The sequence below is a fragment of the Orycteropus afer genome, unplaced genomic scaffold, assembly GCF_000298275.1.
Source record: "Orycteropus afer afer isolate SDZICR_OR568_19922 unplaced genomic scaffold, OryAfe1.0 scaffold00127, whole genome shotgun sequence".
Lineage (NCBI taxonomy): Eukaryota > Metazoa > Chordata > Mammalia > Tubulidentata > Orycteropodidae > Orycteropus > Orycteropus afer.
This window is the reverse complement of record NW_006921714.1, coordinates 4090417-4114922: the sequence shown is the minus strand read 5'-3', so window position 1 is coordinate 4114922 and position 24506 is coordinate 4090417. Positions and strand designations below refer to the sequence as shown.

Genomic DNA, 24506 nt, shown 5'->3' with positions numbered 1-24506 from the left:
AACATATGATAGTCAACACTTATTTTCTTAAAACACCACTCAACAGAGTTTCCAAGTAACCTAGTTGACAGTTCAGGGATGTCTAAAGTGTATGGAGACACCTTAAGCCTATATACATACTAAGAAGTTCTTTCAAATGATAGCGTTATCATTCAGACCGAACAATAAAAATCATGATAAAACAAGAAATGGGAGAAACAAAAACTGACTTCGGAACCAATGTGTGCTTCCTGATGCTACAGTAAACCACTGGAAAATACAGGCCAGTAGCAGATACGTTCCACGTGAAAATAACTGTAAATCAGAATTCAAAATGAGTTATAACACATATTCAGTAAAAACCTGTTTGGTTTTTGAATGGACAGACCTCAAAAAACTGTTTTATCAGTTTTATTTTTAGTAGCACATATTTTCTAACTCATTCTCACTTTTCATTCCAGAAAACGTAAGAAACAATTTGCAAGAACGCATGCAAACTTGTTTCTCTAAGGCCATGAACTGGTTTGCTAAGTTGCACTGTTTTATTCAAGTGAAGAGCCCCTCTTTGACTGAGGGCCTGTAAAGGAAACCAATCCTCTCCAGCTCCTGGGCCTGCAGACTTGCTGGGACCTCCACTGAGGATGTTGAAAGCTGAAAGGTAGGATGCTCATATAAGCTTCAGCAAAATGGTCTCTATTTACATATTTTAAAAAATCTAACATCACGTTTTTCTGGCTGATCCTTTTTGCATGTTACAAAACAAAAAAGCAAAACCTTAGAATAAGATAAGAATCCTTTTTCTTCAAAAGGTCAAACAGATACTTTCTGACATCACGTCCTTTATACAATGGCATACTGTTCATATAAAAGGTCTCGTATCCTATAAAAATCCTGACAAAGGCAGCCTTCTAATCCAATGCGTCCAGTTTCCGTCTAGAAATCAAGGGAAAAAATATAAGTTCATTTTCTACTCATTAATATGCAGTTATAATAACAAAAATATTAAATAAATTACTTTGATTGGCCAGGGAACGGATTGTTCTGACTCATAGAATATGGATATAATATTCAAGTCATGAATTTTTCATACATATAAATGTCAGAGACTTCAAATAATAAAAATTTACAGTAAAATTATATGTCATTTCTTTGAGAGTCACTCTTCCAAGCCTTCAAGGTCATCATTATGTATATGAACTACTGATCTCCAGTTTTGTGAAATTACCACAAGAATTGCAGAACAACATGAGAAGCATTTGTTCAATTCAGTCTTTATCAAAAACACACTTACTCTACGGACTGCGACTTGATTGTTGCAAACAAGAACACCTCCTACAAATTCAGCTTGGATCCCCTCCCGTAAAAGAACTTGTTTGAAGTCTGATAGTCTTGGTTCGTTCATAAAAACTGACTGATGTCCCGGAACCTTAGCAAAGGAAAGGAGGAAAGAAAAAACACCAGATATACAGATTCACTGAATAAAGTGAAACAACACATGATCTGTAAGATATTATCTATATTCCCTGAGAGTCTTCAACAGATGCTTCAAGAATATAAGCCACATTCCAAGTTGTTCTTCTGAATTTTCCCTCATTACTTAGCATTACAAAGCCCTTCACACTTTCTGTTTCACACCCAATTTTATTAGGCATGGCTCAGAACCACAGAAAGAGGGTCTGCTCTTCACACACCTACTTGCCTAATGGGGTCAGCTAGTGTCAGCAGGCAGAACTGATCCAAAAATGTGCTTCCAGATCCCAGTCCTTTGTTCAGTTCAGAGGACAATTCTCTCCTAATCCCATTTCTACTTTCCCTCCTTCCTCAGAGGGAATGCAGTGGATGTTACTGGTTTTAGCATCAGGAAGGCACATGCTCCAACCTAATGCTGCTGCTTTGATGTACACAGAGAGGAATAGATTGTAGTCCCTCCTCCCAATTTCAAAAGAGCAAATACTGGAAGGGAATCCAAAGATACAGACCGTCTATTACTAATTCCCAACAGAACCCTTGACTTGCATGGAGGACTCTTACAATGAAGTTTAATACTATTGTATGTTAAGGAAATTAAGTATAGCTGAAATCTCTGCTAATTGATTAGATACCTCTTGAGAACATGGAAACACTGGACTTGAGTTACATTTGGAATTGACAAAAGAGTTCTAACTATATTAAAACCAAAAGCAATTTGAATTGATTTGACATCATACAAATACAAATATGGAGTCCAAGAGTATGATGTTCTTGAATACTACACAAAAACATTGTTCCACATCTTACTCTGGTGAGTAGCAACTGGGATCTTAAAAGCTTGCAAGCAGCCATCTAGATGCAACCATGGGTTTTCTCCTCATCCAGAGCAAAGAAGAATGAAGAAAACCAAAGACACATGGAAACATTTAATCCAAGTGACTGGGACACCATGCAATCCTCAGCCTATACGACTATGAGACCAGAAGAATTAGATGATGCCCAGCTACCATTGTCAACTGCTTGGAAGGGGATCTATAGAGGAGACCCTGGATAGAGTGGGAGAACAATGTGGAACAAAACTCAAAATCATCAAAAAAAAAAAAGAGGAAAAAAAAAAAGGACCAGGTTTGTTCTCTGTCAGAGCTTGGTGAAACACCTGAGGCTATGGCCCCTAGCTGCCCTTTAGGTCTAGAATTGAACCCACTCCCATGGCTTCCAGCCAAACAAAAGACAGGCATATGAGCTGAACATTTACATTAGACAGATACACTCCTTGGAGAGATCAATCATGGGAGAATAGAAGGGCTGTGTATGCCCAGGGAGATAGCTCAGGGGCAGCAGTACATGGAGGGAAGGACACAGGGAAGAGGTAACTATGGAGAGGAAGTGGGAAGAGAGCTGTTGCATTATCGGAAATTGCAGTCAATGTCATGAGACAAAGTGTATATGAACTGCTGTATGGGAAATGAATTTACTCTGTAAACTTTCACACAAATCACAATTAAAAAAATATATATGATGTTCTTGGAAAACTATTAACCTCCTGGTTGGAAGCAGGAAGTACTCCTCACTATCATCAAACTTAATATTTCAAAATCTATACTGAAAACATAAATCATGAAACAATTATGTACTTTCTAAAATCATTTGCTAAAGGTTTCCTTTAAATTGTTACCATTCATGTGTTCTATCGTGTTACAGCTACACAGACTTGATATACATATATATATATACATACCCAGAAATATAGCTTGATGGACCTTTCAAAAAACTTCCAAATCAACCTACACATGATGTATTTTAAATCCTAAAAGGAAAATGCAAAGGATAAGAAATGAAAGGAGAGAAACGGTGCATGCTTTTTACCTCATGGGGCGGCAAGGGTTCCAAAGTAGGAATGACCTCACTTTCCTCGGCCGCCTCCTTCTCGTCATCTCCAAACAGGCTTTTCATGGCCTTCTGCTGCGCGATGGCGCTGGAATCGGAAGAAGCATCCACCTGCATTTCGGAGTCCTCACCGTCATCCTTCAGCTCTCCTTCTTCTAAAATAACTCCTGTGTCCACTTTGGAGACTCTCATGTCCAGGACACCATCTATCCACGCCAACTCAGCATCCTTGGCCTTACAGAACTGAAGGGAGCTGACGAGCGAGTCTTTTAACCTCACCTGGATATGCAAAGGGAGGGGAAATTGTTCACAAATTAGTTTACCCCCATTCTTTGACTCTGATAAGATGCATAAAAATTTGAAAATCTTTCACTCATCTGATCACAACAAATCTGTAAAATCATTAGCACCTCTGTCTGCTTTCTAAACCAAGGTTCTTAACCCGGACTGCACATTGGAATCACGTGGCAGTTAAAACAAAACAAAAAAAAAGGCATGAACGTCAGGGCCTCACTGCAGTGATTCTGCTCTAACACTGGGAGAGTGAACACCAGGCACTGAGAGGCCCACACTCCCCCAAAGCTCCCCAGAGGATCCTCAGGCGCAGCCAGGAGGGACAACCCCTGGTGAAGCCCCACCTTCTGATCCGTGATGTACTGCAGGGGCGCTGAACTGCTTATGGTTTCCAGAGTATACCATGCAGTTTCACACCCTCCATGTGCTTCAAGTGATGCTGCCTCTTGCCTTGCCCAGAATGACCCTTCTGCCTGGTGGATTCTAATTCATTTTTTCCAAACAAATATTTTTACCACCTGGGGAAGTCTTCAACGATACCATCTCCCACTACCAAGTAAGAGTGAAATCAATCTCTCTTCTATGTCATCGCTCTTTTCTGTATATGCATTGTCTTCAATTAAAGTAGAATCTTGCCATCTGTGGGTTTGTACTAAATTTCTGAATTCTTGAATACCAATCCTCTCACCTCTATATTTTTGCAAATGTTGCTCCCTCTGCTTGGAATTCTCTATCCCTGCCTCTTTCCCACCCATTCAACCCTGACAAGCCATACAAATGTGCTAGGCTCCAAGTTACTTATCACTTCCTCCAGGACACCTTTTTTGTTCCTTGAAGTTTGGGTGTAGGGCCCCCTTTATCCTTTATCCTCATAGCACCCTGCAGTTTAATCAGAGTGTAGCAGATTGATTCACGTTACTTCTTATTATTAGCCTCACAGATGCAGGGGACCATGCCTATCTCACCACTACATTCCTAATACCTCTCTCCTAATCTGCATCCAAAAGTATTTATTTCCATGTGGCTCAAACACCGGGGTCTTCACCTGGTAGATGTGAGTCTCACTAGTGGCGTCAACTGTCTCGTGCAGCTTCGGCATATACACTTTAATGTCTTTCCCGCCAAATGCACGGCAGCATTCTGCAAGGTCTTGACTGGCCTCTGGAGGTCCATGGACAATGATCAACTGTCGTGGCTTCATCTGATTGATGATTTTTTTAATGGAATCCCCATCAGAGCGTCCTTCGTAGTCTATGTAAGTAACCCTGGCTCTGTAATTAGAAATGATTATTCAAGTTTACTTATGACAATAAGTCAATTCTGAAATTAGGTTTTTATGGCTTTTGTCATGAGAGAAGAAATAAACACAATATATAAAAATCAGGATTTGAAGAATAAACAAGTCTTATATTGTTAGTAAGTATTATTTAGATCTTAGGTATACCTGAGAATACATACTAAATGTTATCACAGGAAAAATAAACTATTCTGCTTCTTGATGACCTAAAAAAAGATGCCAAAAGGTTTCTACAGTCCTCAAAAGGAGAGGAGGAGCAAGGAGAGAGAGATGATGATGGAATGATCATTTACAGGTACTATCAATGGCTAAGTAGACAGGGAAAAAAACTTTCTTAACTACTTCGGATCACACTAGTATTTTCAAGATATGAGGTACTTAAGATGTTTTAAGCTCAGAGTATATTTTATGAACAAGTACTCAGAAAAATTAAACTTGCAGGATGCATGCACCATTTCATGGGCTACTAGTCTTCCAAAAAGGCCAGATACATAAATATACAATTTAATGTTTAACCCCCCCTCAATGTCAATGCAATGACTTTGACATTAAAATGATTAATGAAGAGAAAATACCATCATATTTCACAAATTTTTGCATGGAAAAATAAATTAATTTTTAAAAGCATACCCTAGGAAGGAAACTCTGAAATTTTACTTATGAAACAATATAAATTTATATAATTCAGGTGTCTTAAATTTTATCTTGTAAACTATTCTCAAATGTAACAAAAGTACTTACTTTATTTCAATAGACTCTGTTGTAGAAATACACTTGGTAGGAACATCAGATAAATCCTGATCCATGGGCTCATCTCCATTGGTCAAGCCAGATTCTAATTTGCTTTTTTCTTCCTCAGTAGCTTGAAGTTCTGGCACTAAGAAATCCTCTGGTCTAAGTAATAAATCTCTAATTAGAATAGTAACAAGCAATATAACATCATATACACAGCTAACCAGTAAAACCAGGTGCTGCTGAGTCAACTCCAACTCATGGCGACCCAAGCGTGTCAGAGTAGAACTGAGCTCCACAGGGTTTACAATGGCTAGTTTTTCAGAAGCAGATTGCCAGACCTTTCCTCCAAGATGCCTATGGTTAGCAGCCAAGCACATTAATCATCTACCACCCAGAGATGCCATCGGCATAATAAGTGACCTAATTTTCAGACTTCTCACCTACCTCAAAATGTAAACATACATTTGATCCAAGCCAATGCAACTTCCTAACATCAATTATCAGATGACAACAGGTATTATGTTCTTCATAACTACTGGGGAATGCTCTTTAAAAATCACCATGTGGTTTCTGGAGCTAAGGAGCCTGGATGAAGCCCTGAAACTACTGCTCTGAGATAATCTTTAACTTTTAAACCAAAAAAATCTCCTGAAGTCTTAGAGCTGAACAATTGTTTAGCTTAACTAGCAAAGACTGTCTGCCTTGAGCACTGTGCTCTTTCAAGAACACAATCAAATTGACAGCAGGAACTCAAATGATAAGACCCTTAGGGGCAGTAAATTTATGTTAATAGCAGAGGAACAATTCAGAAAGAGGGTAGGAAAGAAGACTGCCCCACTCAAAGAACTTAATCAATGTCACTGAACTGACCCTGAAGAAATTGTTGAACTGATGTATGTTCTGTTTTGTATATCCTCAACAAGTTAAAAAAAAAAAAAAAATCACCCTGTGGGCCAGTGAAAAAGCCCTAAGCAGGCCAGCTAGAAGACCCCAAGTACTGTTACAAGACACAGAAACCTATCGCCTGCAATTAGCAACTGCAACCTCGCTCTGCATTCTTTTCACTGATTCTTTCACACACTCTCAGTGTTTTGGCTTGTCAACTCCCAATGCACATACACCTCAGACCTCCTTTGATTGCCTTACGACCCTCAGGTACTTTTCTTCCTGGCCTAAGGAAAGCAGATGACTCTCCATTTACACGGTACCAAGAAGACACACATAAAAACTTAGAGCTCCCTTAACAGCTTTTATTTCAATGTACTATTAACACAGTATCTTCCTTCTCAGCTTTACTTCTAATGTCAAAGAAGTTCAGTTTAAAAAAAAAAAAAATTTTTCCCTCTAACCTCCTGCAATTGTCTAAGTCCCATCCCCCTAATTCATGAATACTTCTCTTATCACTGTTCTGGTTACCTAGTGCCACTCTGACAAGAGCATACCACAAATGGGATGGCTTTTACAAACAGGGGTTTATACTCTTACAATCTGGGAGACTAGAAGTCTGAATTCAAAGTGCCAGGCTATATGGGCTGGGTGAAAGCTCCTCGACCTTGGCCTTCAGCTCTACCTCTTGCTTCCAGCCCACTGAAGCTAGAGGCATCTCTTCACTCAGGCAGCTACTGGCTGCTGAGGCTAACAAGCCAAGATTGACTAATAAAATGGCACAGTCCTGATGTTACCAAACCACACAGCAGGCCATTGATTCAAGTCCATTGAAAGTCCCAAGGTTGGCAGAGCATGGCAGGCTGATGAACAATGACACGGCTACATGCAGGGTTCAAGTGTGCCATAAGCTGGAGACCGTTCCCCAAGGCTTCTGCTTATATATACAGGAAGCAGACCACATCCCTAAGGCAGCTACACAGCTGCTCACAGTACAGTCCACCATGGAGTTGATTACCAGTCTCATCATGGGGAACACTACATCCAGCTGCCCAGCCATTTAACCAGTTAACACACAAAGTTAATTACCGCAATCACCAGTACCCAGATTGTTACAGTAGCTTCAACAGTCCAATATCTCCAACTGTAATCTACAGGAACAGTAATAACCACTTAAAGTGTATTTACTATGTCAGGTGCTGTGCAACGTGCCTTAAAATACTTCATTTAATTCTTATCTCTATTTTTCAGATGGGGAAATTAAAGCTGAAGAGCACTGTCCATATCCTACACAGAGCAGCTACTTGTTAAGGGGGATGGAAAGCAAACTCACCAATTGAATCATGTTTCTTTACTATTCTGGAGACCCAAGTAGACAGTGGGACCCTCCAACTAAATCTGAGAAGGGTGTTAGGTCCACTATGTGCTCAAGACAGCACTGTGGAAGTACAAAGGAAGTACTGGAGAGTGACCAATTAGGGTGGCAAGGCACCATCAGGAAAGGTTCCCAAGGAGCTTGTGAAGCCAGACTCAACAACCTGGAAACCTGGTGGGCAGATGGAACAGGGCTGAAGGAAAAACACGTGCAAAGATAAGATATGAAAAAATTGAGCAGAAGGAAACTGTGAGAAAGTGGTAGTGCCAGAGTGGAGAACGCACACTGATGTAACAGGAGATCAGTCTAGAAAAGTCCGGAGAATCCAGATAGGGAAAGACACTGTGCACTCTACTACGGTGTTTGACGTTGACCTGGAAGGCAAGGGGAACCGTGAAGGATTTACACCCAAGATGGTGTTTTCAGTATGTGATTAGAATATGTTTTCAGTTATTTTTCCTTTGTAGATTTCCCATGGTTTCAACTCATTCTACCTCATCCTTTTTGTAACTAAAACATGTATTAAATACTATTTGAGACAGACCTCTTCCCAAACAACACTATCATCATCAAAAGTTCTTCCCATTCTATGTCTTTCTCCAGTGCATGTCCTTTCTCTCTCTTTTTAAATGGAAAAAAAGTCTCAATTATCTTCTGTAAGTTTCATATTTAAAAAAACCACCTGTCAGTTGAATCAATTCTAACTCTTAGTATTAAAACTATCAGTTGTCCTAATACTCTCTAGAAGTTCTTCAATATTTGTTTTTATGTTTTCAGCTCCAAATACTCTCTATCATTTGTCCAAAACTAACAGAGTATACAATGCCAGCAGTATTAGACTCAGTGAATTCAAATGATGACACCACTAAGGCCTCTGACTGTGTAAGAAAGAAAAGTTTAGCTTTGTTTACATACTTGATAATCTCTCCATATTCATCCCATTTAATTCTTTCTTCTGGGGCAGGAAACATAGGGTAGGACTTTTTAGCCTGCTTAAAGAAGCTCCCCTTACGACTGCCTTCACCTTTCATCATCAGGTCATGCTTAGTCTTATGAGCTGACGGCTGGTCAATATCTTCTTCAACATCACTCTCATCACTGGAATCTATATCTGCCCTGAAAGGATTGCAGAACAGATGAGAGCCGTAAAATCCCCAAGAGATTCTGCATTACTATTTATAAAAATATTTTTAATTAACCATCAATATTATTTCATATTAATTCTATAATACAATAATATTTGATAATAGATATTTTCTAAAACAGAACACTGCCAGTCAATAAATGCATATGACCAGAGAATTTGGTATGCTAGCACCATCTGAAAGACCTCTTTCATTAACAAAAATGACAAAGTCAAAAGAAAATGTAAGTATTTTCAATTACATAAATTCTATGTATTAGAAATAAATTCTTTTCAAATTACATAGATAAACTTATAATCTGTCTGAAGATAACATACTCTTTAGACTGCTCAAGTTTCTTAGCAGCCTCTTTTTTTAGCTTCTCTTTTTCCAAGTATTCCTCAAGTTCCTTTCCTTCAAGCTTCACACGTTTCCGCAACTAAAAAAAAGAGCAGACAAAAAGAAACATCAATACTAGTGGGTTAAGACAATGAGAAGGAGCACTGGTGACACAGTAGCTAAAGCACTTGGCTGGTAACCAAAAGGTAGGCAGTTCAAATCCACCAGCCGCTCCACAGGAAAACAATGAGGTAGTCTGCTTTCCATAAAGATAGATAGTCTTAGAAACCCTATTGGGCAGTTCTACTCTGCCCCATAAGGTTGTTAGGAGTCAGAACTGACTCAACGGCAGGAAAGTGGGGAAGGTGGGGGATGTGAGATACATCACATCTCTAAATTGATTCATCATCTTTAAACTAAATTTTCCTCTGAAATGATTCAAGTTTCCATCTCACGCAATTATAGATCTTATTTAGATTAGTACTAAAATTAAGCTGTCACATTTGCAGGATGGGTTTAATTTAAATCAAGCGGGTTAAAAATGACTTGTCAATCAGAGAAAGAAAATACAGGTAAATATTTTTATAATTTGGAGCATGTGAGGCCTACATATGACATAAATTCCAAAAGCCATAATGGAAAAAAATGAATAAATATGGCAACATGAAAAAATAGAAATCTCTGGCATTTTAGATCTTATGAAATCAAAAGAAACAGAAAAAATGTACAGCACTGTAACTATCAGAAGCCACTTTTTCCTAAGCATGCTTCCAAATCAGTTAAGAAAGATGGTCAACACATTAAAAGAACAAAATACACAGACAACTTACAAAAAAAGAAATAAAAATAGCTAAAAGCCATGAAAAGATACTAATTACACTAACCAAAAAAAGAAAAAAACCAAACTCACTGCCATCGAGTCGGATCTGACTCATAGTGACCCCTCCTTGGGTTTCCAAGGCGGTATCACTATGGAAGTAGATTACCCAGCCTTCCTTCCAAGGAGTGGCTGGTGGGCTTGAACCGGCAGCCTTCTGGTTAGCAGTCAAATGTCTTAGGCACTACACCACCAGAGCTCCTAATGTGATACCACCTTTTATCTATGAGGTTGGCAGTGACAAACAACTACTATATGGGGAAAGGTTACCTTCATTCACTGTCTGTGGGAAAACTAGCCCAACTGTCAGAAGGCAATCTGCCAAGATATGAAAAAAAAATGTGCTTGTCATTTCTATGTCTAGGAATATATCCCACTGAAGTAATCATATAGTGTGCAAAGAAAGAAATGTGCAATGCAGCAATGTTGGTAAGTAAAAACTGGAGACTACTTTAAAATCCATCACCGTGTAATGATAAAATCAGTGTGGGTGTCAAACTTTGTGACCTCAGGGTTGCTTCTGACTCCTAAAAACTACTGAGAACCCCAAAGAGCTTTTGTTTTTGTGGGTTATATTTATCATATGAGTAATGAAAACTGAGAACTTTTAAAATATGTATTCATTTAAAAATAATAAAGCCATTACATGCTTACACTGAAGTCATGTTTTTATGAAAAATAATTCTAGTTTTCAAAGCAAAAAATAAAAATGTAGAACATGTGGCACTGATTCACATTTCTGCAAATCTCTTTAAAAGAGAAACAAAAACAAAAACAAAACCCCAAACCCACTGCCACTGAGTCAATTCTGACTCATAGCAACCCTCATTGGGTTTCCAAGGTGGTCAATCTTTACGAAAGTAGATTGCTTCATCTTCCTTCTGCAGAACAGCTGGTGGGTTTGAACTACAAACCTTCTGGTTAGCAGTCAATGCCTTAAGCACTGCACCACCAGAACTCCTTAAAACAGTTGGATCCTCCCCTCTGCTTCTGCATTCAAACTCTTGAAGTATGTTGTTTTAGTTACAGTATATGAAGAAAATCTAGCCTCCCACAGATGTGTACTTGGGAAAGAGAAAAGTATTTTATAGCTTTTACATATAATTGAGGATAATCTTGATGCTACATCAAACTGAAAAAGTGGGAGTTTTTTAAAGGTTAGTTGTAATGTAGACTCTGAAACTTTATCAGCTTTTTGTACTGTGTTACATTAAAATGCATTGACCTAACTTACATTTTGAATGGATCTTTTATTGATGCATCATTTTGTAATATCATATATTGGTTATCTGAAATATATTGGTTTATCCAGTTACACAGACCTTTTAACTGTTGACAATATAAAGAGTCACTTGCACAAACAGCACTACTGATTTCATTAGATTAATCAAGCTCATAGTGACAAATGTAAGTTTTCTAAAATTCTTTCACTTGAAAGCTTGAATTTATCATTGGCAACAGTTAATTTTTCCTTTTAGTAACAGACTCAATTGATCCATTTCCAAGAAAATGTCTGCCAAATATAAGTCTGAATAATCATAGTTTGTTAGTTAATCATTATTTCAGGTAAAATGGTGCTCTAAGAGAAAACTGGTTAGTTTAGCTTATAACTCAATTGTGCAAATGTACACTCAAGATAACCATCATGCTTCTGTATGTGACAGAAATGCTTAATGTTTATTTCCTATTTTGTCACTCATTAAAAATAACTTTCATCATCAAAAGGATATAATAAACTTTTACTGCTTCACAAATAACATTTTTAATTGAAAGTGACTTTTTTTTCTCCCTAATGCAACGGCTAACAACAGTTTGGTGCCACTACCTTGATTTACTATAAGGCACCAACACTTTTCCCACTATTGCTTTTGCTCAACAGTATAAATGTCAGCACAGCAAAAAAGGCAAATCTAATTATTAAGAAAAATAATTTTCTGACCTCATGGATTCCTTGAAAGGATCTTGGGGACTCTGGGGGCCTTCATACCATACCTTCAGATTAGATAAATTATAATATACATATAAAAAGTACTATTATAAAATTGGGAGCTCTAGTAGCATAGTGCCTAAGGCACTTGACTACTATCCAGAAGGCTGGCAGTTCACACCCATCAGCCACTCCTCGGAAGGAAGGCTGGGCAATCTACTTCCGTAGTGATACTACCTTGGAAACCCAAGGAGAGGTCACTATGAGTCAGATCTGACTCAATGACAGTGTGTTGCACTGCATATTATAAAATTAGTAAAAAGAATTTAAAAATATCTGAGTGTTTATAATACACTAAGTACTATAACAATTAGATCTATATCTACCTACACTATTCAAGAAAGACTCAATGAAAAAACTTCAGAATATTGGATAATTTGGTCCTTTTTTAAAAAAAATCATTACTAATATTTGTATAAAGATAGGGAGAAAAAAAAAAAACAGAGCCTATAGGCTTCAAATTCCAACAGTCAAGACAAATAAATGCCATGTGTAATTCCAGAAAAAAGAAAAACATAATTATAAAGGACATTTTTGGGACAGTACGCAAAAGCAGAATGAGGTTTGTGGATTAACTGGTAGTATGGTATCAATTTCCTGATTTCGATGGATGTACCGTGGTTTTATAGGAGTGTCCTTATGTTTAAGTAACATACACTGTAGTGTTTACGGGTAATGAAGTATCCTATCTACAATGTACTTTCAAATGGTTTAGAAAAAAGAATCTAATGTTGTGTCTATGTGTATAAAGAATTAAGGCAAATATAGTAAAACATTGACAATTGAGGGATCTGGTTATAATATTTCTATAACTTTTCTGTTACATTTGAAATTATTTCAAAATAAAAAGTAACAAAAAATTAATAAATTAGAATAAGGTAATTCTAAAGTATAGAATGAATGTGTGATTTGCCTATTAGATCTGGCATCACATATTTACATAGTAGCTTAATTAAAGATGTTTCATTTAGAAAACAGTGTCATTATTTTTCTTTATTACAGTTAAACTCAAACCAAACCCACTGCCAAGTAGATTCCAGTTCATCATGAGCTTACGGGACGGAGTAAATGAGTAGATTCCAACTCATCACGACCCTATAGGACAGAGTAGAACTGCCCCCATAGGGTTTCCACGGCTGAAATCTTTAAGAAAGCCAACTGCCACATCTTTCTCCTGAGTGAGTTCAAAGTGGTAAGTCTGAACTGCCAATGTTCTGGCTCACAGCCAAGTGCTTTAACCACTGTACCACCAAGGCTCCTATTACACAGTTAGCGACTCATACATTCCTGTCTTTCCCACAAATAAACGTCATCAGGACACTGACCCTGGATAAAAACAAAATACTTATCTCCATGATTTAGTTTATGCCTGTTGATGTAAATTTTACTTTCCACTTTTCATTTTTAAGAGGTCTTTAATTCAGAGCTGTTTTCAGAAACAGATTTCTAGAATAATCTACCCTAAAACATTTTTCTTTCTACTCCTTTCCTATATTTCCTCCAAATTATTCTTTTTCCTAATCTAAATCTACTTCAACCCTGTAGGTCCTTATTCATTTACTATTTTACTCGTTCTAAACAAGCAAGACTTGAGTCTGGAGAGAAATAATGTAGAGAGAAAGACACCATACACAGTTAACATTTGTCTAACATGATCAGAAACCCTTTAGTCACTCGTAATTTCAACCCACACACTTACTGAGGCCTCCTAGAAGCCAGGCACTGTTCTGAGCACTAGAGATAGAAAAAACACGGTGTCTTTTCTCATGGAACTTGAATTCTAGTTGGCAGGGTGGGAAAGGAGGTAAGAAACAAAATATCAGATGATGACAGTGCGAGGAAAAATCATTAAAGGAAGGCAAGTAACTGGGTAGTTTCTTAGATTAGTAGTCAGAGGTATCTCTGAGGAAGTCATCTTTTAGCTGAGATTTGAATGTCAAGGAGTCAGCCAAATACAAAGCCAGCAAAGAACGCGATAGGCAGAAGGAACGGCGAGCGCAAAGGTGGTGATGCTGTACAGACCACAGAGGGGAGAAGGGAAAGTAGAACAGGAGGAGGTCAGAAAGGCAGCTGGGAGCCACTTCTTGAAAGCCTGGGAGAGGAGCTTGGATTTTATTCAAAGAGCAAAAAAGGAAGCCGTTACAGAGTTTTAACAGGAGAATGATATGATGAATGTTTTAAAAGATCTCTCTAGCAGCTGTGAGAAACAGAATTAAAGGAATACAAAAGTAAAAATAGAGAAGCCAGTTGGGAAATTACTACACAGTCCAGGCAAGTTTATCTAGCACTGGTTAGGATGATTGTAGTGGAATTGGAGAAAAGTAGGTTGTTTAGAATATACCTGGAAGTAGAGAGAAAAGTTAAAGAATTAAACAGAAGTTACAAATAATCTACACGTGCTGTTGTTAGTTGTCCATGAGTCAGCTCCCCACAACAGAACGAAATGTCGCAAGGGTCCTGTACTATCTCCATGATCACTGGCACGCTGAGTCCCCGTTACGGGTTTCTCTCATTTTGACTGGTTCTCTACTTTACCAAAATGCTTTAGAAGTCAGCCTAGTAGTTCTGGAGAGGAAAAAGGAAAGGTCAGAGGCAGCTGGGGTGCTAGTAATAGTCTATTTCTTGATGTGGGTGCTAGCTACACAAGCGTGTTTAATTTGTAAAAATGCACCATGCAGTATACTTATGCATACTTTTTATATGTATAGTATTTCAATGGATATTTTAAAAATTTGCTTAGTTATTTGTCTTGAGTGGCAAGTGCTGCTATTCTCTGAGAGAAAGAAAAATGAAAGAAGAGCGAGTTTGGAGGGTGAGGGAGAGGGGAAGAGTAAAAATTCGGTTTGGATGTGATCAAGGAAGGGGGAAACTGGTAGGACAGGAAATGGAGAGAGAAGATAATTTCAGGAGAAATATCACAAAGAAGGTGAGAGGAGAAAGATACCAAGCATAAATATTACTTACTAAAAAAAAATGAAAAACCTAACATCCTAGCTTCTTCTGATTTCTTTAGAATACTTTTTTTAAAAAAAACTTTAACCACCTTTAATGTTCTTTTATTAATTCTTCAAATGGCATATCAGCCTTAATTTAATTTTTTTAGCAATTAAAAAATACAATTTCAGTTTTTCATATCTGATAAAACTCTTTCTTTTTTTTTTTTGTTAATTCTGTATTTCTACATTATCAGTTAAGAGCTTTGGTAGCATAGTGGATAAGCATTTGGCTGCTAACCAGAAGTTCAGTAGTTCAAACCCAGCAGCTGCTCCATGGAAGGAAGATGGGGCAATCTACTTCTGTAAAGATTCACAGCCTCGGAAACCCAACAGGGGTCACCATGAGTCAGAATCAACTTGATGGCAGTGAGTCTGGTTTTTCAGTTTTGGTAAATGTATCAATAACTCTAAAGACAGTATTTTTACTTTGGTATGTTTGCTTTAAATATATATATGCCAGATTTTAGTTATCAACGTTACGCTTTTCTTAATGAGACTAAGATACACTTACCACTTATCATTCAACAAAGTAAACATTCCTTAAAATGGCTGCTATGAAGATGAAACAAAAGCTTTCATTTAAACTTTGCACAACTCTGACAGTTACTAAACATCTCATGCAGTATGTTATAAAACTTTTAGTTAGTGAAACTAGTTTTAGAGAATTGATAGATTTGATGGGTTGATTATTAAGCAAACTCACCTTCTAGCATATTAATCATGTGGCTAATTGGCTTACTCCTGTGACAAGAGATAAGGTAGCAAATGAAGATACAGAAACCAGGGCTTCAAACCAGCTCATTCCAGTCAACCCCCTGCTAAGGAATTTCATTTCTATGACAGACATACTGAATTAGAATCTATAGTCTAACATGATCCCCAGGTGATATATACAAGAATCACCAAGGGATCTTGTTAAATGTAGATGCTGATTCAGTATACTTGAGGTAGAAATGCAAATTCTCAGCAGGGGGTTGAACTGGAATAACCCAGTTTGAAGCCTTGGCAGAAAAAGATATGTGGTAGGATATTTGGTGATGAAAAGACAAGAGAATTCCTGTCTAACTGATTCTACTTCTCAATTAAGTTTAAGACAAGGTCACATGCTACAGGTGAGGCTGAGAGTGAGTTTGAGAAGAAGCTTGTTGTTGTTATGTGACGTCAAGTCAGACCTGACTCATAGCGACCCCTTCTGGGGTTTCCGAGGCAGTATCACTCTGGAAGTAGATTGCCCAACCTTCCTCCTGAGGAGTGGCTGGTGGGTTTGAACTGCCAGTCTTCTGGTTAGCAGTTAAATGCCTTAGGCACTATGCTACCAGAGCTGCTTGAGAAGAAGCAAAAGGTATGAGATCCTCTTACTGAAAGTGGGAGAGGGAACATCCTAGAAAATGGTGAGTGCAAGTGTGAGGTGTCCTTCGGAGCTGCAGGCTCATGTATCTGAAGGGAAATCTGTCCAAACAGAAGTGTTTGACCCCATTCACATGTAAGTGCTTGATTCAGGGCTTCACAACCGTACATTCTGGTTCAACCCCCTGCTGAGAATTTGCGTTTCCACCCTGGGTATATTGATTCAGAATCGGAAGTTTAACAAGATCTTGAACTGGTCAAAATGTGATGGACCAGTTCCAACCCTAGCTTGAACACAGGCACAGATTAAGCATCTGGTTTAACTAAAGTCAAGGCTTTGCCACGTGAGTACAATAAACAGAAAGTGGGATAAGATAGTTAACAGTGTTGTAAAATAATAATTATAATGATGGACCACTGAGTCTAAACTGGAAGGCTACTCACTGCTGTTGAGTCGGATCTGACTCATAGCAACCCCTCCTTGGGTTTCCGAGGCGGTATCACTACAGAAGTAGATTGCCCAACTTCTTCTGAGGAGTGGCTGGTGGGTTTGAACCTCCAGCCTTCTGGTTAGCATGATGCAAGGTAAAATCAAAGTCCCAATGAGGTCAAAGAATTGTTGGTGTGGCAGTAATAGAGAAAGCAAGCTGCAAGATCTTGAGGTAGAGTTCTAGAGATGGTTCCAGCACACTAAGGAGTAAAGTTAAGACAAGACCATGACAGTGGACAGCATGATCATGGAATGCATGGCTGAGGTGGAGTGGAGGAAAAGGAAGTCCATTAAGAAGTAACGGGTCACTATTTATAAAAACGCACACATTAAGTAGCTGCTGAGGCTGCTTATATACAGCAAAAACTTCATGGGATTTGGTTTCTTGGTTTGGAGGTTGAGGATCATGGTTTCATGGGATATCCGAGTTAAATGGTTTAATAACGTGATTAGCGCTTCTATTCTTCCTCCTAGTTCGTTGTGTAGTGCCTGAGGTCTTAAAAGCATTCAAGCAGCCATCAAGGCACAACTGGACTCTATTCACCTGAGTAATAGAGAAGAAGGAGAGTCAGGAATAGAAGGAAGAAATGGAATATGTGGCTAATTGCCTCCATGAACAATTTCCTCCTTTACCATGAGACCAGAACTGGATGGTACCTGGCTACCGTTACTGAGCATTTAGATTAAAAGAATCTATAGAAGAATCTTGATCCAAAGGGGGGAAATGCAGAACAGAATTTCCAATTCTCATGGACTCCAGACTCTCTGGAGCCAAGGGGGTTGGATGAACCTCTAAAACTATTGCTGTGAGATAATCTTTAAAACTTAAACCAAAAATATCCCCTGAAGTCTTTTTAAAACCAAGTAATAGTTTCACATCACTAGTAACAAAGGTCTGCCTTGAGTACTGTGCTCTTTTAAGAACTATCTACATGGGATCAAACTGACAGCAGCAACTCAAAAGATTAGACAGGAAGCTTAGGGGGCAGTGAGTTTATCTCAATGGGGGAGGAACAACTCAGAGAAAGAGAGCGGTTGCACAACTTACAGAATGTCATCAATGTCACTGAATTATACATGGAGACATAGTTGAACTCGTGGATGTTTTGCTGAGTATGTTCCCAACAACAACAAAATGAAACTTTGAAGAAGAAACTGAGAGGACCAAGTGCCATAAACATGGAAGCTGAAGCCATCAAGAATGGAGTCCTGCTTACCAGTGGTCTGGAAAGCTGTGAGTTGGGTTCTAAAGTCATCAATGAATGACAATGACCAAGAGGTCAGGAAATGTCAGAAACAAGAAGGCATTAACATACTGTATAGTCTGGTGGCATGAACTGCAAAGGAGAGAGGAAAAATGGCTTGAAAACTGTAACACAGAAGATGGAGAACCATACCATTTAAGGTACATGGAGTGTGAAACAAGCAAAAATATACAGTGTCTATTTGAAAGAGTTACAGGGAAAGAATCAGGAAACAGTCAGACTTTAATTAAGGAAAAGATGTGAAAGAAACTTTTCAAAGAGAGACAGAGAATAAAGAGGGTACCATGGAACAGTTCAAGAATGAGAATTTCGGACTTCCGGTAAGATGGAGGAAAAGGTAGACAAGTGACACAGACCCTCCTCAACAAAAAAAAGAAAAAACAATTGACAGAGACACAGAAGATAATCCTGGAGCTCTGAGCTCTGAAAGGAACTATGCAAAAGTGGATTAGGCACCAACTACTGAAAAAACCTGAACGAAAACAGAGATGGTCGGAGCTGTGGACTGTCAGCTACTCTGACGGGACCAACAGCCTGAATATTTCCAAATGGTAGTGGGACCTGAGAATTAACCTAAAGATCAATCCTGGTCACCAAGAGCTATAGGGACGATTGCGCTGGTGGAGGGCGCAGCCATTTTGATTTACATGGGGCAGCCATTTTGGATATTTAAAGTGACTGAGGGCACAGCCATTTTGAATGTTTACAAATGGCAACCATTTTGGATTTTAAAGTGATAGCATTCTCATTCGGATTCCAGGGACCTAAGAATAGGCTCAGGAGCTCTGGTAGCATAGTGCCTAAGGAACTTGACTGCTAACCAGAAAGCTGGCGGTTCAAACCCACCCACCACTCCTCAGAAGGAAGATGGGGCAATCTACTTCCGTAGTGATACTGCCTCGGAAACCCAAGGAGGGGTTGCTGTGAGTCAGGTCCGACTTGACGGCACATAACAACAACAACAACAAGAATAGGCTCTGTTCGCCAAGGTTGGCAGGGACATACGAGAGGCTGACAACAGGAAAGGAGACAGGTGGTAAATGTATAAGTGCTGTCAACAGAGGAACACAGACCCTGTTTGTATAGATAACATACAAACAAAAGAAAATGAAAATCATGGGAAAGTCACTCCAACATACAATCACCAAATAAATATAAACACAAAAACATCACAATGCCTCAGAGACAACAAAGCATCACAGTCCACACAAAGAAGCAAGAGAAAGCAGGAAAAACAAGGGACCAGGATACAGACCCAAAACACATCCCTGAGGAAGACGCAGCATTGGAACTTCGTGATAAGGAATTCAAAAGAATTATATTTAGGTATCGTCAATGGATTGAGAGACAGATCAAGGAAAACACAGAGAAAAACCCTAGAACAATTGCAAACGACAATGTAAGAACAAAATGACAAAATAAATGAAAACTTAGAAATGATACAAAATCTATACACAGAAATCCAGAAGATTAATACTAAATTTTCAGAAATAGGTAAGACATTGAAGGGGCAAAGGAGCAGAATTGAATGAATGAAAGACAGAATGAGTGAGATTGAAGGCAAATACCTGAACACTTCTATGGAAAGGGATCAATCAGAAAAAAGATCAAAACGAAATGAGAAAAGCCTAAGGTTCATGTGGGATACCATCAAAACAAATAACCTATGTGTCATCGGAATTCCAGAACAGGAAGGGAAAAATAAAACCACAGAGAAAATTGTCAAAGATTTGTTACAAGAGAATTTTCCTGGTATGATGAAAGATGAGAATATATCCATTCAGGAAGTCCAACGAACCCCAAACAGGATAGAACCCAAAAGAAAATCACCCAGACATATCATCATCAAACTTAGCAAAACCAAAGACAAAGAATCATGAGAGCAGCATGGGAAAAATGAAAAGTTACCTACAAGGGGCAATGAATAAGACTAAGCTCTGATTTCTCGACAGAAACCATGCAGGTGAGAAGACAATGGGATGGTATATATAAAACACTGAAAGAGAAAAATCTCCAACCAAGAATTATGTACCCAGATGATATAACCCAGAAACCAACACAGCTACGGAAGTATCTAAAGGAAATAAGCCTAGAAGATTGTAAACAGGGAACCAGAGACATCAATTGACTGATGAGGACAACTACAAACCAAAAAGAGGGAAAAAACTTTGCCATTACAGAACTTCTAGATGGTAGGGAAGTCAAAACAACTACAAGACAGAATGGACTGTTCTAAACTTGGGAAGAATATAAATCACAGGGTAACCTCAAAGAAAAATGATAAACCTTCACATTAAAAAAGAGGACCACCATAAATATTCATCAAATACTAAAACAATAGCAATGAAGGAAGTGATAACACGATTCAAAAACAAAATGAGCTCAGCACAGAAAATCATACGGAACAAAGAAATCAACACCATGAAAAAGCACATAACAAAAATGACAGCAACAAATCCGTATTTGCCAATAATTCACTAAAGAATAATGCAGAGTCTGCAAACCACCACATAATATATATGAACTTGGAAGACATTATGCTGAGTGACATAAGTCAATCACAGAAAGACAAATATAGTATTAGTTCGTTGTTGTGGAGGCTCAAGGAAAGGTCTATATATGAAGGGAAACTTTCTTTGTTGGTTGCCAGGGTGGGGGGGAGGACAGGGAACACTGCAGAAAAAAAAAATGCATTGAACCATGTCACTTTAGTTTTGTGTATTTCACTGTACATAAATTATATGTCAATAAAGTACACTTAAAAAAATGAGAATTTCCAGTTAAGGGGCTCTGAAATCTGCACTATTAAAAGCTCTGTCACGTTATTCTGATAAAACCCTGAAACAAGTTCAACGTACAAGAGCCACAGTGTATCTCAAAACAATTTTAAGATAAAGTTCACAGACAGGTGCTTACCTCTATTTCTGTGATTTTCTCAGAAGGATTATCAATTAGGAAACGTGCTAATGTCCCAGGGGTGGTTCTGTAAGTCAGAATGATTGAGTTTTTAGGGTCCTGACACCACTGAATAAACAAGTCCCTTGAAAATCCACATTCCAGGTCAGGTTGGCTGGCAAGGACAACTTTGGGGCTAGGTACTCGAGCCAAGTCAGAAAGACCGTGACATAAAGAGAGATGGCGAAACTGAAATGGATTATTTCTTTTGTCTTCAAAACATCTCATCAATTTATCACTCATCCATTCTACCTGATATAGGAAACAGAGAACATTAATTAGCAAATACCCATAGTATCTTCAATGTATTCTACAACAGTCAACGAGCTCAAGTTCTCTCCTCTTGTTTTATGCTAGCAGCTTGTTTTCTGCATACAACACTACTCAATCGTCCTGTTCTCCTTTACATCTTGCCGCCTCAGACCCATCCCTCGTAATCCAATTCTGCACATTGCATATATAAGCACCTTAGATCTTTTTAAGGATGACTGTCCTACCTCCAGAGAGTGCTGTTTCAAGGAAAAGAGTTTACAGAAAAGGAGAAAAACCAATTCTAACATTTATACCCTATGAGATAGACTTTCTTTCTGTCCCCATTTTACAGATTGGGACACTAAGATTCAGAGAAGGAACTTACCCAATCTATAAAATGAGGGCAATAGTAGAAACTACTTCATGGGGTATATAAAGATTAAATGAATAGTACACGTAAAGCACAGAGAACAGATGTGGCGGGTATTGTTAGCTGTTACTATTATCACTGACAACTTCAACAGAAATGTAAAACCAAAAGGACAATTAAGACATTAGATTCCACAAGCCTCCATTATACCAACCTTCTTTAATACAAATGCTAACATGAAAACAAACCTGGGACTTGGAAAACTCCACCACATTATAACTGACGTTATTGAGGAGTGCCAGTGAGTAAACACCCAATCCCGCATCTTTCGTTCTCCAAATCTGATCAAGAAGTTGGGCAAGTTCCAAAACTCGGCCTGCAGTGTCCACTGCTATTAATACATTTCCATCTCCTCGAAGTGTTTCCAGGACATTTGCTAGAAAACAAAGTAAAAATCTCTGTAGAAAATGTCAGTTCTGTGCTACAAAATGATAACTTAATCCCCTAGTTTTCACTATAAAGACTATCATTTAGAAATAAGCCATTACTAGGTTCTGGTGGCATAATGGATAAGGCATTTGACCACTAACCAAAAGGTCAGCAGTTCAAGGCCACCAGCTGCTCCGCAGAACGAAGATGGGGCAATCTACTTCCATAAAGATTTACAGCCTCAGAAACTCAATGGGTTCACTATGAGTCAGATTTGACTCAATGGCAGTGAGTTTGGTTTTTCTTTTTGGTGAGCCAGGTACAAAATTTTAGAAAATGTCATGCAAGATATTACAACTACATTTTATTCTGTTAAATATATCTTCACAGGAGGGACAAACAATGTCATTAATTTTTTTGTTAAAAATTACTTATCAGTAGTGCTCAACCTTTTTCACATCATAGTATACATAGCAAATCATATTCTGGACAGTACACTAGATATATGAATGACTATGCCATACGTAACCAGCCAGGGGTTCCGAGGCTACCTTGGTCTCAACTGTCCACCCTGATGAATGTTATAATTCCTAAATGTGTGTGTATATATGTATGTGTATATAACATATCATTCATATCCATACACACATATATGTAGGTGTGTATTACATATCCATACACATATATTCAATATATGTGTACATATATATAACATATATGTATGCCTATAAATGAGAGCTGTGGTAGCATAGTGCCTAAAACACTTGACTCTGACCAGAAGGCTGGCGGTTCAAACCACCAGCCACTCCTCGGAAGGAAGATGGGGCTATCTACTTCCGTTGTGGTACTTCCTCGGAAACCCAAGGAAGGGTCGCTGTGAGTGGGGTCCAACTCGACGGCACATAACAACAACAACAAAATAGAATAAAAATATAAATCAACTCCCAACAAAATTATCTTTATAAATATATAGATAAAGTATGCTTGGGAGCTCTGGTGGCATAGTACCTAAGGCATTTGACTGCTAACCGGAAGGTAGGAGGTTCAAACCCACCAGCCCCTCCTCGGAAGGAAGATGGGGCAATCTACTTCTGTAGTGATAACTGCCTCGGGAACTCAAGGAGGGGTCGCTATGAATCAGATCTGACTCAATAGCCATGAGTTAGTGAGTAAAGTATGCTTGGAAACATTTGGTAAAATCAAACTCTAGCAAGCAGCAACGGACCAGAAGCAGCCCTTGGGAACCACAGCCACCTGACCAACACATGAAACTCCACTGTCAAAATGAGTGCAATTGCACTCATAATTATCTCTTTTGGTCATTTTCTTTTAGAGTGTAAGTGGTTTTCTAATAGATTTGTTTGAGGTCTTTATGTATTTTGGCATTCTCTAGACAGATACCAGAGAGTGCCAGGGAGAGCTAGCTGTGTGCTAGATGGCAGAGAGAAGCCAATCTTTACAACTATTCTACAGAAATTAAATTCAAATGAACTAAAGCATTTCCTTATATAAAATATTATTATGACCACACACTATTTTTAAGAAGCATCATCTATAAGAGTTAAGCAATCTCTTCTGATCAAGGAAAGTGTTAAACAGTACAGAACAAAGAGCAGTTGGTAGTTCCACGCACTCCACTGCTCTGTACAAAGGGCATTATGCACAATACATACTCAGAAGTTGCTCGTCTCTCTGCTTTCGTCTAGGCTGCACGTAAGTAGCATTAAATGAATCTGTGATAAGTAGAGAGGGTCTGCTTAGCATTTCCAGGGAACATCCATTTAAGTGGCTATAAAAAAATTTTATAAAAAGAATATATCATTTCAAATAAACAGTTAATAGCATCTCTTACCTAAAATAAGCAACTTCCTTAAGAGGCTTCTTCTTCCCCCAACTCAAAAAAGTCTGTATGTTCACTGATTAGAAAATCTACCACCACTCTGAGACAGTTGATCTAATAAGGGTGCACTCCCTTCTACACATCTAAATAATGGTTTGTATGCTGATAGAAATGTGTTTCACAAAGTTGCTATCCTATGTTGTTGTTGTTGTTGTTGTTATGTGCCATCAAGTCGGACCCGACTCATAGCGACCCCTCCTTGGGTTTCCGAGGCAGTATCACTACGGAAGTAGATTGCCCCATCTTCCTTCCG

At 38.4% G+C, this 24506-nt stretch overlaps 1 protein-coding gene across 1 annotated transcript in view; it reads right to left on the bottom strand.

Annotated features, from left to right (window-relative positions):
* Positions 1–819: 819 nt before the first annotated feature.
* The window catches only part of CPSF2 (cleavage and polyadenylation specific factor 2), a 27744-nt gene continuing 4057 nt past the window's right edge, over positions 820–24506 (bottom strand). The window contains exons 5-14 of the mRNA XM_007944499.1: positions 24027–24142; positions 22173–22360; positions 21264–21554; positions 9385–9485; positions 8838–9038; positions 5669–5821; positions 4676–4901; positions 3316–3615; positions 1271–1405; positions 820–912 (exon numbers count right to left, since the gene is read on the bottom strand). Coding sequence (XP_007942690.1) covers positions 820–912; positions 1271–1405; positions 3316–3615; positions 4676–4901; positions 5669–5821; positions 8838–9038; positions 9385–9485; positions 21264–21554; positions 22173–22360; positions 24027–24142 — 1804 coding nt within the window. The remainder of the gene's footprint in view (positions 913–1270; positions 1406–3315; positions 3616–4675; positions 4902–5668; positions 5822–8837; positions 9039–9384; positions 9486–21263; positions 21555–22172; positions 22361–24026; positions 24143–24506) is intronic.